Source organism: Dermacentor andersoni, chromosome 10 (assembly GCF_023375885.2).
Source record: "Dermacentor andersoni chromosome 10, qqDerAnde1_hic_scaffold, whole genome shotgun sequence".
In the NCBI taxonomy this organism is placed as follows: domain Eukaryota; kingdom Metazoa; phylum Arthropoda; class Arachnida; order Ixodida; family Ixodidae; genus Dermacentor; species Dermacentor andersoni.
Genome location: NC_092823.1, coordinates 135,371,799 through 135,389,037, shown reverse-complemented (window position 1 = coordinate 135,389,037; position 17,239 = coordinate 135,371,799). Strand labels below are relative to the sequence as shown.

At 42.2% G+C, this 17,239-nt stretch overlaps 1 protein-coding gene across 1 annotated transcript; it reads left to right on the top strand.

Moving 5' to 3' along the window:
• Nucleotides 1-167: 167 nt before the first annotated feature.
• Nucleotides 168-16,711, top strand: tos (Exonuclease tos). Its single transcript, XM_055078273.1, has 11 exons — nucleotides 168-505; nucleotides 760-879; nucleotides 981-1,104; nucleotides 1,209-1,346; nucleotides 2,031-2,246; nucleotides 5,279-5,469; nucleotides 7,080-7,176; nucleotides 7,261-7,465; nucleotides 11,148-11,313; nucleotides 14,474-15,474; nucleotides 16,520-16,711. Exons 1-11 carry the CDS (start codon nucleotides 345-347, stop codon nucleotides 16,633-16,635), a joined length of 2,535 nt encoding a protein of 844 aa, XP_054934248.1. The 5' UTR covers nucleotides 168-344; the 3' UTR covers nucleotides 16,636-16,711.
• The last annotated feature ends 528 nt before the right edge of the window (nucleotides 16,712-17,239 follow it).

Sequence of the window (17,239 nt, the reverse complement as noted above, 5' to 3'; positions counted from 1 at the left end):
TAATTAAAGCAAACACACTTTATCGTTTTCAAATACACTTTGACTACATTCACAATTTGACAATTAAATTCACAGGTTAAAACGCTTACTTTATTGATTGTAGGAAATAAACGCCGCTGAAAGTATCTCTATGACGTTGGTGTCGTCACATCCAACGTCACAAAAAAGTGCGGGAAAAAGAATGCGCGAAATGGGTCGCGAGATTTAGCGCGCTTTCCTGTCAGCTACTACAACCACCACAACAGCCACTATGTGCTTCGAGAACAACTTTAACAACTGCCTTTAATATAGCTGAATTATTTTAAACAGATACAGGAAAACGTGCGTGGGCATCCAACAAAACGATGGGAATCACAGGCTTGTTGCCGTTCGTCCAAAAGTCGACGAGGCCGGCGAACTTGAAGGAATTTAGTGGGAAAACTGCAGCCGTGGATACTTACTGCTGGCTTCACAAAGGCGCATTTTCGTGCGCCGAAAGGCTTGTGAAGGGCGAAAAGACCGATGCGTGAGTAACTGTAATTCAAATTGCGGTATTTGTCTTCCTGGCTTTGGTTCTTAATTACGTTTGATGATCACTAGACGCAGGCGATTTTGTTCAGACGCCAGGCTGCAAGAAAGCCCAGCATGCCGCCGCTTGTTTGTTTATTCTTTATACTGAAGAGTAATTGGCCAGAGGCCGCACGTGCTGTTTACGTTGTTTCCGAAGAAAAGTTTATGGATGTGATTAGCGTTGCTTGTATGCTGAATCTCTACTTATAGATACGTGAACTACTGCATGAAGATGACAGACTTGCTTATCGCGTCTGGCGTGCGGCCGATTTTGGTTTTCGACGGACGGCACTTGCCATCGAAGAAACTGACGGAGAAAAAGCGCAGGGAGTGAGTGACAATTTCTTCTATTTCTTTAATTCTGTGCCCTTTCCCTCAGGTACTTTATCTCTGATCCACTTGAAAACAACTATTTCACCACGCTTTTGCAGACAGCGGGAAATCAACAGACAGAAAGCAAAACAGTTCCTCATTGAAGGAAAGATTCAGGAAGCACGCGAATGTTACCAGAGAGCTGTTGACGTTACGTCTGCCATGGCTCATGAAGTTATCAAGGTGAGCTGTCATTTTTCTCAACTAATTCGAATGACAGCACTTTCGAAATAAGTCTTCTTATATTTCTTTCCTTTCTTTTTTTGATAATCCGTGTTTCCTTCCAGGAGTGCAGAAGAAAAGGCATTGACTACATAGTAGCACCGTACGAGGCAGATGCACAACTTGCTTACCTGGCACAATGCAAGCTGGCCGAAGTCATCATCACCGAGGATTCTGACCTTATCCTCTTCGGATGTGAAAAGGCAAGGAGTACAATAGAGACTGAAGTTTTCACAAAGATAAATTTCGACCTGTAAAGAGTGTAGTTTGCCATTTTGTTTTGTTTCCCAACAATGGCTCTTACCCACAACTATTGACCAAGAAGCAATACACCGTGCTGGTCCCTCCAATTTGTTTAGGAAATAATGATGGTACTGCGTTCAAAAAAGGAAGTACGCTTCCGGCATTTCAGGCAATGCTAAACATTAAGCAGACCTTGGCGCAAACCTTGGTGGTGGATGTGGAACATTCTTTCTGCCGCAGGCATCACATACTCATGACGCCTGCGGCAGAAAGGATGTTCCTCATCCGCCGCCAAGGTTTGTGAGTGGTGGTGCTGGCTAACACTCCCAGGGTTCTAGTAGGAAACATAAGTATTCTAGAAAGTGGATGGGAAGTTGGTGCCGCGGTAGCTCATTTGGTAGAGCATCGCACGCATAATGCGAAGACGTAGTATCGTTCCCCACCTGCGGCAAGTTGCTTTTTCATCCACTTCCAATTTCATTTATAATTTCTTTATTTCAATTAGTCAGTACAAGTAATTTCCCCTGCGTTGTCCTTAGTGTCTTTGTTTGTCGGCTTCTTATGATATGATTAATAAAAAATTGGGCCCCTCTGTTAACCCCCTTTCTTCTCGTTCATGTAGATTTGTATGTTACTTCTTCCAGGTGTTGTTCAAGATGGACCGAGCCGGCTTTGGCAACTTGTATGAGAAGTCGAGACTAGGTGAATGTTTCGGGCATCTTGCAGACCGGTTCACCCATGAGAAGTTTCGGCAGATGTGCATCCTTTCTGGTTGCGACTACCTCCCTTCCTTGCCAGGCATTGGCTTAGGAAAAGCCAGCAAATTTTTCAAGCTCATCTCTAATCCCGACCTCCGAGCTGTAAGCGTTACTCTCACTGACAGAGCACAGTGTATTTGACCAGTTTCTTCCATAAAAAAAATACTGCATAGTTAAAAGCGTGTCCATTTTTTAACTATTCAGATTTCAAGAATCCCATTCTGTAAAATGGTTGGGTTTGAAGGTAACCGTAACGAAATTAAGCTTTGGCTAAAGTGGTTATAAATGAGTTGTCCATGCTACATGACAAAGCTGCAGGGCTGTTAATTGTTAATTTTTTTATTAACAGCCTTTAACCCTGTAACTGCTGGGACAAATTCTGAAACAAATTTTGGAAGTGTGGAATTTTTTCAGGACCTGCATATTTTGTGTCATTTTCTTTCTAAAATTTTTTTGCAAATATTTTTTTTTTTTTTAATTGCTGAGAACTCGCGACGAGTTAAGCCCAAAGCCCATGAGAGTGATTTTGTAAGCTATGGCCACAAGCGGCGGCTTTGAGTGACGAAAAAGGTCATTGCTCGAACAAATCGCTTGTTCTTGTCGCTCGATTGCTTGGTTCTGGAAATCTAAAATTTGTCACTCGTTGCCCGGAAGTGCTGTGAGCGACTAGCCAATAGCATGAAGCCGGAACTGGATGTACATCAGTCAAGTTACTACCGACTGTTGCACAAAACGAGCAAACAAATAAATTTTGATACGTGCAAAAATAAGATCCTACTGCAAGACGTTGATAAATATTTTATGCTGTTCTTTACAGTAAAACACATCAACTTAAATTAATAAAGCACGCCTCACGCTAGTTACAGCCCGTATTTGCTGCCCTCATACCGGCAACACCGGGGAGACGTCACTCAAAGTCATAGCTTGCGTGGGGTACGACTTGTAGGCAATGAGCGAACGTGACAGCCATCTCCGTCGTGTCGCTGTTGCATGCAAGATTGCTTGCATGGGGTTTATGCTTTAAGGGGTGAAATGACTTCTAAGTGGACAATGTGTGCTCCGGGTGGTTAGCGGATATGACGCACATACCAGCATATTACCTCTGACATTTTCAATGTGCCATGTGCACCGTCTAATCTCAGAGGTCTTGCCTAGGAATTGTTCTCGCTCTCAGTGTTGTAGGTATTGTGTCATTTCCGGCTAGCAGTCATAATATTTTCTTTTTACTTTTCTTTTTTCTTTGGTTGGTATCAAAACTGTCTTTCTGCAAGCTTTTCATGATGCATCCACTCGTATCTTGAACATAATTTTGTACTGATAATAGTTTCAGATAACGTACATTATCTGAAACTAAGTCAAAAGTTTCGTTGCAGCTGGCATTTAACAATTAATAGTAAACTAACTGCGGTCCATATATTTACAATATATGTGCATATGCATTGGACAAACTATGCTTCTTCATAGAAAACTGAGGAGTTTTCTTTCTAGTGTTAAATGCATGGCATATTGCGTGTTGGTCCACCCAGTTTAGAGCATGCAGCTATTGTCTGAGGTGTGCATTATATTAAAGTTGTTGCAATGATGTGTAGCCAGATTCCCTTTTATCAAACTACTTAGCTATGTGGTCTGTCTCTATAACTATAACTAAGCTCCGATTGGAACCTCTGTACCTGTGACGACCGAAGGTAAGGTTACAATTTTTCATCATGTCCCATCATGACAAAATAGGTCTGCAACATGCTAAGCATTTGTTTGTTCTGTCAACAAGATTGTTGACCTTTAAATGTGAGGAACTTGCATGTCCGTCTAGAAAGCATATTTTTAAAGCTATCTTAGGAACGATTTTAAGTGCATAGATGACGAGGACATGAAAGAAAGGGCATCTTCCGTCATATCCTCATGATCTGTGCCCTTAACTGTTCCAACAAGGCCGAATGTCCACGCTCGCGAAGTTCATTTTTAAATAATCTTGTACAGCGGAACTGCCTACCCAGACCTGCTGTCGAATGTGTTAGTGTACCAATTTTTGAGGCTTTTTTACTGGTGTATGCCAAGAAACCTCTCCTCTTAGGCAATGCAGCTGCTTGCAGTAGTGTGAAATAGAAAATAAGATGAGCACATCATGTGCCACTTGCAGTGCACTGCAGGGACAGTGTTTCATTCTTGCTTGATGGTACAGAGTACGATCCACTCTTAAAGGGAGCACTTTACTAGTACTCCTATGTTGATTAATGATCACATTTCGCATGAATGCCTGCAAAATAATATATTGTCAATGAGTACTTGTCTAAAGCTTCATATCGACCACTACAAGGGTTGAAAAAACTCTTTTAAATTATATTTTATTCAGTAACACCTCAGAAGCCAACTCTGGTATATTCCCTACCCAAGCACGTTAGAGCATGTAGAAATGCTCTCATAAAACGACCCATACAAACCAATTTCAGTGAAGTTTGCTGCCTTTAAGAGAGAAAAGTAGGAAGCATCATTTTGATTTGCAGCCATATAGCATTTACAAAAATTCTCAAAAGATAGTAAGTTCAAAGAAAATTGAAGCACAGTTTACAAATTCATAACTGCACCAAAAGCAGATATCTATTCTTTACAGTGCATCTGTTACAGCATGTGAAGCACACAAATTTCATTTGCAAGTTCACAGCTTATGTGGGATTGTTAGTGTTTACAAGGGTTTTGCAAATGTCTTACTAGCAATCTAACAGCATATTTCAGAGCACTTTAGAATTAGTTTTGTCTGCTTTAGATGTCTCGATAGTTGCGGGTTACATTGTGATTTCTTTTTCTTATTGCTGTGTTACAGAGCTGTAAACTTGATGCTTCACTTTTTGTAAATTTATCAAGTTTTGGCAGTTAAAGATAATGATGGCCAAAATAAATAATCTGCTTCCTACAGTCGGCAGATTTTAACTTTTTCTTCTATATGCTGCAAACCTAGTAAATTTCAATGCAGTAGATGTTGAGCAAAACGAATTCTATGTTTTAATGCATTTAGATAGCAGCTTCGACGGTAAAGCTTCCTCTTAACAAAGGATGGTACTCTATAGATTTGAGTGCAAAGCAGGGCTTTTCTTGAAAACATTTTCACAGTGAAGAAGATGATTGCTATTTCTCCCTAGACGTTGCCCAAGCTGCCTTCATACCTTAAAATGCCGGCACTCACTGTGGACAATCAATACATTGAAGATTTCCTTAAGGCTGAGAACACATTCCGCCATCAACTAGTCTTCTGCCCTATCCGGAACGAGCTTGTGCCACTGAATCCTTACGACCCCAGTGTTGACCCCACAGACATGACCTATGCCGGACAGTATCCTTTCCTGAAATGCTGTTTTGAGCTCATTAGCTTTCATATAAGGCAGAGTCTTCTTGAACTAGAATGCCTTTTATTGTGGCTACAGAACTGCTGCCCTGGAAAGAAGCCAGTTTCCTTTAGATATTAACAAAGAAAAATCGATGATTGCGTCTTCAGTGTCAATATGTCAAATTTAAAAACTTGCCTTTAGTTTTGCAGCTTGCATAATACATACAACTAAAAAGAGTATTGCTTTGCAAGATGCTTTTTTTACATCTGTGATTACCTAAACGTTACTGTGGCAGGGAAAGAAGCCAATAATACCTTGAAAATTAATAGATGTGTAAATGAGAGACAGCTAAATATTTGTGTTTTCACTCCAGTGAAGTTGGAAACAGTGTCAAAAACCGGTGTAGTCATGGACATGGCATGACAAAAAAACAATGGAAAAATGTGAGCTTTCAGCTCCTACATAGGGACTGAAACATAATTTTTTATTTTTGTTGTCACTATTTGACTTGCTTCGTCGCATGTGTAACATAATGAGCAAAACGAGAACAAGGTGAAAGCAGGAGCAAACGTTTTGACAAGTGGACTTGTCTTTTTCAAGGCGACGTACGCTCTCCTCGGCACAGTATATATAGGTGCAGTTCTTCTAAAGGGTGGAGAGGGTTAGGCGGGTGGGCGAGGCAATGACCGAAGATGTGTTAGCAGCGATGGTGCAGAATTGAAAAGAAAGGTGTGCTGCTGAAGGTCGGTGGAAGAATGTGCAGTAGCACCATGTGTCAGCCGGTTGTCGTGTCACTGTAGGTTCCTACCTCACATTCCTTCACCAATGTTCAGTAGCAAACCTTTATTTTCAATTCTACATCCTCACCACTAACACACCCTCCGTCATTGCCTCACCCTCCCGCCTTACCTTCTGCCCCCTTTAGAAGAACCATACCTATACATTCTGTGCTGAGGAGAACATATGTCACCTTGAAAAAGACAAGTCCACTTGTCGAAACGTTGGCTCCTGCTTTCACCTTGTTCTCGTTTTGCTCACCGTCTTTAATTTCCGTCCCCCGCATTCCCCATGTTTTCCCTGGCTATGAAATACTATAAGGAACTTGAGTTACACTTCATAGCTGCAAGGCACCCCACTTTGAGCTTACAGTTCAACTAGCTTCTGCTGCATGCTTTTTCTGTTGCCTTTTTCCAATAGTTTCAACAAGTTATATATAGCTATTGGACAGGTGTCCGCTTAGACCAGTCAAACATTTCATGTGCGACTTGACAGAACACACCTGTGCTCTGTACAAAGGTGCATATAGCAAATGTATTTGTAGCTGTTGTTAATAGCCTGTTTAAAGATAATTTAAAGCACTGTGAAGGATACATTACCCAAAGTTACTGTTAGAATTGTTGTATCAGTTGCATAATCTGGTGCTGTGTTTGAGCAGATCTCTCGATGAAAAGCATTCATTCACCTAAAAAATGTTTACCACTAAAGATAACCTGGCATCTGCAGATATGTCGTGATTGCTGGTATCATATGCAACTGCTCAGGGAGTGTATTTAAATGTGAGCTGCACCTGAAATGGCTTTCAAATGTAACCCTTGACTGCCCTTGCCTGTACAAGACAGCTTCCAAGGGAGCAGGCTTTTGACATAGCAGTAGGGAATATTGACGTCAACACTGGGCAGAAGATTGACAGCTATTATCCAAAAGACGGAAAGGTAAATAACTTTTTTGTTTACTTCTGCTCCCGTCTCTTGCCGAGTCTTTCAAGGTAACCTTGTCTCATTCATTGCTTTGCTCAGATACTGAAAGAGAGAGCTTCCTCGGGAAACGCACAGGATCAGAAGGTAAAGCGAAAGAATGACGAAGGAGTAAAGGACAACACTCCAAGAAGACTTGGTGCATTTGAAGTTGCTGAGCGGAGATCAGTGCAGCCTACAACTCCAAGGACTCCAGCCAGGCTGCCGCAGCGTCCCTCGAGGCCTTTGACTTCAGTGGAAAACATTGGTGAGACGTTTCTCGATCCTATGAGCTGTTAAGTGGCCAGCTAGCAATAATTGCAACACTTTTTGTGTGGATTTAAAAAGACACTGAAGAGAAATGGTAAGTTTATTTAGTACAAGTACATTTTAGGTTTGCGGTATATACATGAGTATTTATGACAATAGCAGCTGATTTAAGACCGTATAAAAGATGCACCTGACTTCTGTACACTGTTTGGTTTATTTCTGTTGGCGTGCTGTATTTGTTATGCGCCTTGTCTGCCAGTACTCCGGGGTGCAGACCTTGTCAAGCCTGATAGATGGCTTTTTTTCTGTACCCACCAAGTGTCTTTGATACTGAAATAATTGATTGATTGATTGATTGATGTCTCAAAGTCAAGCATGGTCTCAAAGTCAAGGACTCTGGGTCTTTATTTTTATTAGTACATTTATTATTTTTATAGCACTTCTTAGTGTGTTTAGTAGTCAGTATATCAGTCTTGTGAAGTACGTGTTACTTAAAGGGCCCCTCACCAGGCCTAGGTGTTCAACACAAACAAGTGTCGTGCGTAGATCATGCGGTGGCAATTGTATCTCCGGAGTATGAAAAGGTTGCGTGGTGGGAAAATGACTGAAATTTTGAGCAGAAGACCGCATGCTCTTTTTCTCGAGGGAGCTGCATTTCAAGTGAGAGAGTCTAGGTCATATGCACAGATGCCTCTAAGCAAGACATATTGCTTTGAACGTCACCGACAGTGGCACTAACTTTGGTTAATCATCCAATTCGGGAGGCACAATGCCACCATCGGAAATGTGCCACACAGCCAACGAGGAAGAGGAGAAGAAAAAAAAAAGAGCCAGGGCTCACCACATAAACCCAACGTGTGGTCCCTCAGCTCCGGCATGGGAGGAGATGGGGAATGTATGTCCCTTGCTGACACTAGTCGAGGCAAAGGTGGTGTCTCTGTTTGCACTGACATTTGCCCTCTGGCTGCATGGTTATAGGAAGTACAATTTCTTCTAATTCTTCCAATAATCAACTGATTTGAAACATACTTTTGATAAAACACTCCCTAGATAGCGCTTAACAACTTCCAGGGTACCAAACCAAAATTTACAATGGGGCATTTTCCATTTTGTTTTTTGTTTTAGCTAGTTGGCTCTGTTGGAAATATTTCTCCTTTACTCTATACTCTTGCTATCCTCTCTCCCTGTTCTTTTACAGTGAAGCTGTACAGAATTCCACAATGATTTTTGTGTGGTGGCATGGTTGCTATCAAGGAGGTTCAGGCACTTTGTACAGAATAGAACCAGCACAGCATAAAGCAACGTGCAGAGAGTATAAAAGTAGTAAAGTTGGATATTGTGAAGTGTTTGCAAAGTCTCAGGTTAATTTTGGGCAGTGGAAAGGTCTTCCGAAGGGCATGAAAACTCCCTTATACAGCTTAAAGCCCCTCCATCCACGCGCCACCGCCGCTTTCTTAAGTAGCGACAACCGCCTTTTCCCCTCACACCAAATCCGGTTCCGGCATATCCGCTTCCGGCATTTCCGGTTCCGGCATGTCCGGTTTTAAGATTTCCGGTTCCGGCGTTTACGCTTCCTGGAGTTGCGCTGCGAGAATTTCCACTGTGATTGCAGACGATGGTGAGACGCCCGTGCTTAGCAACCGGTGCTAATTTGAGTAGCTCGCTCTAGCCATTCCACCAAGCGTCATTCGTGTGCATCGAAAACTTTCAAACTTTATTTCGCATTTTCCTTTGCACAGAAAAAGAAAATGCAAGGGCAGGAACAAAAAGCTGCACAATCGCAGCTTGATGAGGTTCCTGTCCCCTGTCTTTGACAAACAGTTGCAGAATATTCACAAAGAAAATCAGTTACATATGTGGAAAAACAATTTCATATTATACAGATATGATATTCACAGCAGAACATTTATGACATCTGTATACATATTTTCGCATGCGCATCTACACCAACCCAGCATCTATACATATTTGCATCTGTACATGTAGGCATACACCTGTATACAGAAAAAAGTGGAGGAAAAAAAAAAATAGATCATGCACAAATGACAAGGAACACCTGAACAGAAACGCTTTAAAATACCAAAAATTCAACTCAATGTAACGGCAATGTTCAGCGGAAAAAAAAATAAAAGAAAATAAAAAAATGCGGAACGATGGAAAAGCGAGGTTTGGAACCATGCTAAAAAATAAAATGAATAAAAAAAGAAAAAAATATAAATAAAAATGGCAAATGTTATTTATAAAATTTGACCATTATTAATTAAATTAAATTTCAGTGCCTTTCTCGTAATAGCATTTAGTTCGGTATGGGAAGCCTGTATCACATTTAATATTCTCGGCACCTGGTACTGCAATCGCCTGAAACCATAATTTGTTCTTGTGAAAGGTAACGCCCACTGGCTCTGTTTTCGGAAATCATATAACGCTTCCCTTGATTTGACTAAGTTGCACAAGTTTGTGAAAACGTTGTTGTTACAGCGAAAGTATTTTGCTTGTTTGTGCTATTTTGTGCTTGTTTGCGTACGCTGTGCCCGCACGCTTTGCCTGTCGTCCCCTTTCTCTGACAAAGTGCGGAGAGCCATGGGCTGGGGCACAACACACGAACACAATTCGCCGTACACATCTGCTCGCGTCACAACACGCGCGCACGCACCAATTCACTGCACACCTCCACTCATATCGCACAAGAAAAGCACACTTGTTTTCACCATGTCACTGAATGCCCTCCACGCAAATTTGAACTTGTTATATTTCATAGCTTCACGTCATTGCAGTTCTTCACGCAGTGCACGCACTTGGGACGTTCGTTACCTTCGATCTGCCGTACGAGACAAGTTCAACCTCAGAATCAACAGCATAAACTCTATGCGTCTGCCGTACAAATTGGCGTCGCGAACTCCTTCACTAAAGTCCCTCCATACGTGCTGGCTGGAGGGGATATATGCTTCAAAACAAGAAGAATTCAAAGGGGACAAGCTGTTGTATTCCGCTGAAGTAGTAGTTTGCGGTCGCTGTTTTCCAAATGCACGAAAAACGGGAGCGGTCTCCAAGCACCCAGGCACTACATTCCACTGTACGTTGTCTCTCGTGGCACAACTTGTCGCAGGTTGACGCGAAGCAGCGAACACGACCAGATCGCCGATTACAGTAGGCGGTGGTTCTTGGATGGAATTGTATTAACAGTTTCAACCGCAGCTGGTGCAATTAAAGCCTCTCCGTAGACGCGAAAGTAAACAACGCTAAAAAAACATAGGGTCACTTCCACTCGGAACAGGAAGCTGAAGCTACGTAAGTTCCGCTTGATGCCGGAAGCTGAGGGGGTGAGTGGGAGAGAAGCGTGGAGGAGGAGGGCAGGTTGGCGGTACTTAACCTGGTCGGCGGTGACGCGTGGATGTAGGGGCTTTAATACAGCTTTGTTGCTTTGCTGTATGAGTTGCTTGGATTTACATACAGTTGAAAAGGTTTTCCATTTATGTAGCCATTTCTCACTCGTTACGCTAATGCAACAAATCTATTCAGCTGCAATTCAGTATAACTGAGAGTTGGGCAAGTTGAATTCCATCTATTGCAGACGAACATCACGACAGGCAAAATGCCAAGGTCGTCCTGCTTAATCCTTTGATCGCCATCTGTTGTGCTGCTTAACCACAGTGAGCTGCAATTTCTCTTTCATGCTCCAGATGCAGAATATGACAAGCAAGAAAGCCCTCGGCAACAACTGGAGGGAAACTTGTCGGGAAGCAGTGGGCCATCGCATGATAATAAAGCAATGGATACCTCCCTCAACAACCTGAATGAAGTGGGAAATATTTTCAAAGTGACGCCTAAGCGAGTGGTTCGCAGCAGGTACATGTGCATTTTCTTTAATTCATTAATCTGAGAGCCATACTCAGTGTGTTGGCTGTTCATAAAAATGGTATGTGAACTCTGTTTTATATAAGGCACTGCCTTTTGTTATATGGAGCACCTTTTCTTTGTCACTACTGAATGAATGTTAGTATTCACTCAAGAGAGTAAAGATTCATGCTGTAAGAGGTTAAGAATCGAACTCTTTATTGGTCAAACTGGGGTTGAAAAAGTCAAGCAACACTGTGATAACTGTGACTACGGTCGTCAGTCATCAAATCTAATTTCACAGCTCAAGTCGGTCTGGTAGTTATACAGTAAAACCTTATTAATTAGATCCTTGTTAATTTGGAAAATTGGATAATTTGGACTCGTCCTCTGGTCCCGACAGGCATCTGCATTATTCAGTGGACTGAAACTCTCATTAATTTGGACGTATTTGTACGCATGCTGGTTAATTAAGACAACTTGTTAAGCGCAGTGAACACGGAGCGCTGCGAATGTGTGACACGAAAGAGCCATGCAAAGCGACACTAGTGTCCACCTGAAAAGCATTGGCGGAGTCGTATCGCCATAATCATCAGTGGAAATTGTATGAGAACAACAGGAATGTTTAATGCCTATTTGTGTCTTTATAGCCTTGATTTTTGCGTTTACTGCCACACATAGCACCGCATTAGCTGTGTGCCTTCAGAACTGCATAATTGCACCATCCAATATTGTGTCGATGGCGGCCTAGATTTCATCTGCAATAGTTGTGGTCAAGAGCAGTCTCCTTTTGATTCGATTAGCGGGATGACCACTTGCTTTCAAAACTGCATGGTCGCTGTCCATGATTGCGCATAAGCGACCAAAATTTTGTCTGCAGCTGTTTCGGCAAACAGTAGTTACGTTTTGACTCGGTGCAATATGTCTGCACTCACAATGTCATGAACACAAGGAAGAAGAGTGCCAGCTACATCATGGTGGACGAAAAATTTCTTGGTGACCAGTGCACTGGTGCAAAAATAATCGGGATGTGCCCGCATTAGAGAAATTATTTGTGTCTTGGATGAACATATGTTCTGTGGCTGAACTGCAAAAGAAGTTGTGAGGCCCTTGCCGCTGCAAGTGCTAATCTGTCACGAGATGACAGGAATTGCAGCTTCTACACTGCTTTTGTGCAAAATAGGAACAAGATTCGCTGATTCATTCAGTGAATAAAAGTGTGTCGACGTAGTAAGCATTTCCTTATTGTTCTTTTTTTTATACCCTCAATAATTCGACAGTCGGTTAATTGGGAAATATTTTTCGTTTCCGTGAAATCCCAATTAACAATGTTTTATGATACATGCATAACTGTACATTTTAGAGCAATTGCTAGTGCTTAGGTTCATTCAGGAATGTGCAGCACTGTTTGCATCACACAGGCAGTCTAATTAAACAAGCCTTTTTGCCATTAAATTCATGATAATGTTAGTGTTTTGAATACAGGAATCCTCTTATGCATAACCCAATAAAGCGGTCATCTTCAAAAAGTATAACAGTGATGCATGGCACTAATTCCTGCCATCTTTTCATGGATAAATGAACCTTTCATTCAGTAATGAATGAATTTGGTCAATCTCATTTGTAGCTACGTCTCAAAGTAGAAAGCTTCTGTCATGGTTAAAGGGCAACTCCAGCAATTTTTCTATGTCCACCGACCTCAATAAAATATTGAATATACCGTACATTCTCTTTTGTACTCGATTATTTAGATTTCCTGAAAATGAACTTGAAAGATTGATTGCGTATTCCCGACTCAAGCCCATGAGTGTATGACACTGTACTGGCCACCCTGTGTTTGTGATGTCGAAGACTACACCGCCGCTTTACACAAAAACAGCGAAACTGGCTCCTTTTTCTACAAGACAATGGCCAACAATAATTGTTTTGACAGACGTGATACCGATACCGGTGCTTCTCTTCGTCTTACCACAGCACAATGCCTTGAGCTTGAGCACGTCAGCTGCCTCTCGCCGTGGCGATGGGTCAAAAGCAAACGGCGATCCTTCAGCGGTCATATCGTCGCTGTCTTGTTTGAAAGAGCTTGAAAAGCTCCCCTTGTGTTAAGAAGACACCGTCAGCTTTGCTTTTTTGGTTTAACACCACGTGTACTGCGCGTTTAGCACACATTCGGGGCGTTTACATTATGGTAGTGTAGGATCTGATGTCATAGACTTATCGCGACATCACACGAAGCAGCTACCCGTTTCGGTTTCGGTATCTCGTTCATTGGTCATTTATAGTTACTAATGAGTTTCTAAGCAAATTCAGCCACCCTACTGGCGACAGGACTGTCACTGCCATTTGAATATGACAATATCCTAGTATGGCTGAAAAAGAAAAACCGCCGTGGTTGCCCTTTGAAGGGAACCTGAACATAATAACATAGTCCGCAGATAGCATATGCTGCTGTGAATATCTCAGCCAAGTTTTGCTGTCGTACGCGGTGCGTGAAGCTCGCAAGCGGATTGCAAAGTCAGCTTTCTCTCTTTTCAACAGAAGGCTGTGTCCTCACCCTTTTCTGGATGCTTAATTTGGTCATCGGGCACTTTATTTTGTAATCCCCTTAGATGGCTGCTACTGGCCAATAGCTGACATCAAGCTGCGGTCGGCTGCATGGCATAGATACCGCGGTCACCGCAGGGTGCCGCTACAAGTCCACTGGCTAAGTGCACTTCGGCTCGCTGAGGACAACCACGTAGGCACCAAAAGCGGAAGTCGTGGCGTCTACATTAACATCCAAAATGAAATTTTAACTGCGCGCCACGGTGACATTTACGTAGAAGGTGGAGCATTTTGGGCACGCTCCTATGTGTCGTAGCCTTAGCAGTGCAAGGCATTGAAGTAGGAACGGGAGTGCAGCTGAGGCTGTGTTTGATTGCCAATAACTCCGCTTCTGCGCAACACATTGAAATACTTTTTGCGGCAAAGTATTTCTGAAATAGCCTATTTTCATTTCAAATGCCTTTCTCCGCTTCGATAAAAAGTGGTTCAAGGCCCCTTTAACATACAGTTTGACCTATGGTATATTGGAAAGATGTTCTCCTGTGCCATTCCTACAGATTAGGGTGCTAGGTAGTAAACTACGAAAGATCATAGCTTTTAAACCTGTTATTTTTATTTCCATTGACAGGTTTTTCTCATCACCAGCAGCTTCTGTTTCACCGAAGAAAAAGCTTACAGAGTGGCAAGTTCAGCTTTCAGAACCTGTTTGTGATGGTGGTCAAGTTGTGTTGAGCAAGATCCCACAGAACAGTGCGTCACAGGGGAAATTTCAATGGGGTTCGAGGCTTGCACCACAGGATCCTGCAGTAACACCAGTTTCAAAGCAAGTGTCAACACCCTTTAAACGACTGAGGCTGAGCATGTCTGCACTAGAAAGTAGCAAGAAAGCTTCATGTGTCCTTGGCCCGACAGTTGGAGAACATGAAAAAAATTTTGAAGTGTTGGAAGGAGGTGGCAGTGCTAGATGGTGTGGCAGCTTTAGCCAGCCAGAGGTCTCAAATTTGCCAGAAAACAGCTTCAGCAAGTCACCAGCATCGAATGGTGGCTCAGTTTTAAAGAACACAGATGACTCGCAAGCTGTGCAGCACCGCAAGTCACTGTTTGAGGTTCTAGAAGAAAAACGCCAATCTGCACAGACGCCAATTCCTAGTTTTTCTCCCGCCAAGTTCAAAAACCCCTTTGCGAAAGCATCGGAAAGGCCTCCTACGAGTGACCTTATAGTTCCGGAATCAGATGAAGAAGACCCAATGCCCCCAGGTTTTCGAGAATCATCAAAACTAAAACATGAGTTTTCTTTGACAGAAAGATGGCAGGTCACTGCTGCCATGGCAGATGACCTGCAAGAAAGTGAAGAGTCTCCAATTCCCAAGTTTAAAGCCAGCTGTAATTCCTCCGAAGTGCAAGGGAACTCATCACAAGACTTGGATTACCCAAACTCGCTGGAAGATGATGAGTCGCCATGGCCTTCGAGACCAACAATCAAACAGGATCCCAGTGCAACAGAAGTGATTGAAGAGAGTGATGATGATGACTTAATGGTTACGGGCACTGTCATTGTAAGAAGACCCGTTGAGACACCTAAGCACCTCATCGCCAAGCCACGAATTCCACCTAAACCCACTAAAAAAGGTAAGTTGCGATGTTGTATTTGACTACATTTACTGGTACTTTTAATTCTGGCTCTTGCACTCATATTTAGCACTAAAAGTGCATCTTTTAAACTACTGCTTCTATTTGACTTTGCATCTATTTGCGTCTATTGCATTTTGTTGGCTTTGCTGCTTGCCAAACCACTACACTGTAGTATAATACAGTATGAGAACGTTTTCGTGGCTAATGATGACCATAGCGACAGTCTAGAGCCTGTTTCAGTATGCTTTGAATTTTTATTTTTAAATATTTTGACAAATGCAATGACATTTTTTCATTGTGATGTTACGTTGCTCTGGCTTGTAGCTGTGGCATTCTACTGCAGAACGTGAGGGTGCAGGTTTGACTCCTGGCCACCACATTCCAATGGAGGCAGAATCTAAATATTCTCACGTACCATGCTTTTGGTGGATGTTAAACCTAATCTGTTAATGAATCAGTCTTATCTTCTACACATCTCTCATAACCTACTGCGCAGTTTTGGAGTGATAAAATGCATAATTTAATTCTTGTTTCATTGCTGTATTAGTTTGTGAAAAATATTAAAGGGTATGGATTAGCAAGCAGGAAAGAATGGCTTTATTAGCTCATTAACTCCCTTAGTGATAGTTTTAGCGCGAACCCTACCTCAAGTTGGGACTGCGTGCACTGCACAACTATAGTCATGTTATACCCCTCACAGCTACCATTCAGGTTTCAAGTTCATTCATCAAAGATAACAACATGGCTGTCTTTAAGCAGTTTTTGTTGAACTGCTGGGCTTTCTTGCATTTGACTACACTTTAAAGCCATTATTACCAAAGTATTGTTGTTGACTTTGTACGCAATATTCACCTCAGACTTTTTGCACTTGTTATCCCTGATGGAATTTACAGTGTATAAATATAATTTAACACTCCACTGGTAAGACCTGTCTTGAAAGTCACTGCATTACTGTGTGTGGTGATATTCCACATCAAAGATGTTGAATTTTATACTTGCTGTACGCCTGTCTGCATTATTCATGTTCTTTCTTTTTTCGCAGCATTATCAAGGCAACGGCGTCTTGGTCTTTCAAAGTCTGTAATGAAGAAGGACTCCAAACAGCAAAGTTTGCTGGAAAGCCTCGCCAAATTCCAGTTCAAGAAATCTTTTCTGTAAAGTACAAACTTTGTAATGTAGATGTGATATAGACTTTTCACTGGGGAGAACCTATAAAGTGAGCTTTTAAACATCATGGCAGGTTGTGCCAGTGCTTTTATTTGCATGTGTTTTCGAAACCCATCAATTCTGGTTATGATAAAGGGAAAAGCTTGCAGAAGCACAAAACTATATAAATTCTTAGATATTGTCATGCTCATCTTTATGGGAGCTTTCATATTAACATAACCGTATTTACTCGAATCTAGGCTGACCCCGATTCTAAGCCGACCCCCTAAAGTCCGAAGCCAAAAAAAAAAAAATATATATATATTGCCTCGAATGTAGGCAGAACATAAAAAGCGAGGACAGCGTTCACAAAATGCAAACAGCATTTATTGAATCTGAACGTGCAGAGCTCATTCAATGTCGTCGTCGCTGCTAGACTTATCACTGTCACCTTCAAACAGTGCACTATCTTTGGTACCATCAAGCGCATTAGATATGCTGCACTTTTTAAAGGTGCGCATGACCAAAGTACCTGGGGTGTCGTCCCACCCTGCAGCTACCCAGCCCGCCAGCTGCAATAGCGATGCACGTTTGATGCGGCCCGTTGCCGTCATCA

What these genes read in the sequence shown, in the direction of transcription:
- tos (XM_055078273.1), top strand. Translation starts at nt 345, where the DNA reads ATGGGAATCACAGGCTTGTTGCCGTTCGTCCAAAAGTCGACGAGGCCG. An exon ending in ACGGAGAAAAAGCGCAGGGA is followed by an intron (nt 880 to 980) that starts GTGAGTGACAAT and finishes ACGCTTTTGCAG; the next exon opens with ACAGCGGGAAATCAACAGAC. An exon ending in GACATGACCTATGCCGGACA is followed by an intron (nt 5,470 to 7,079) that starts GTATCCTTTCCT and finishes TGCCTGTACAAG; the next exon opens with ACAGCTTCCAAGGGAGCAGG.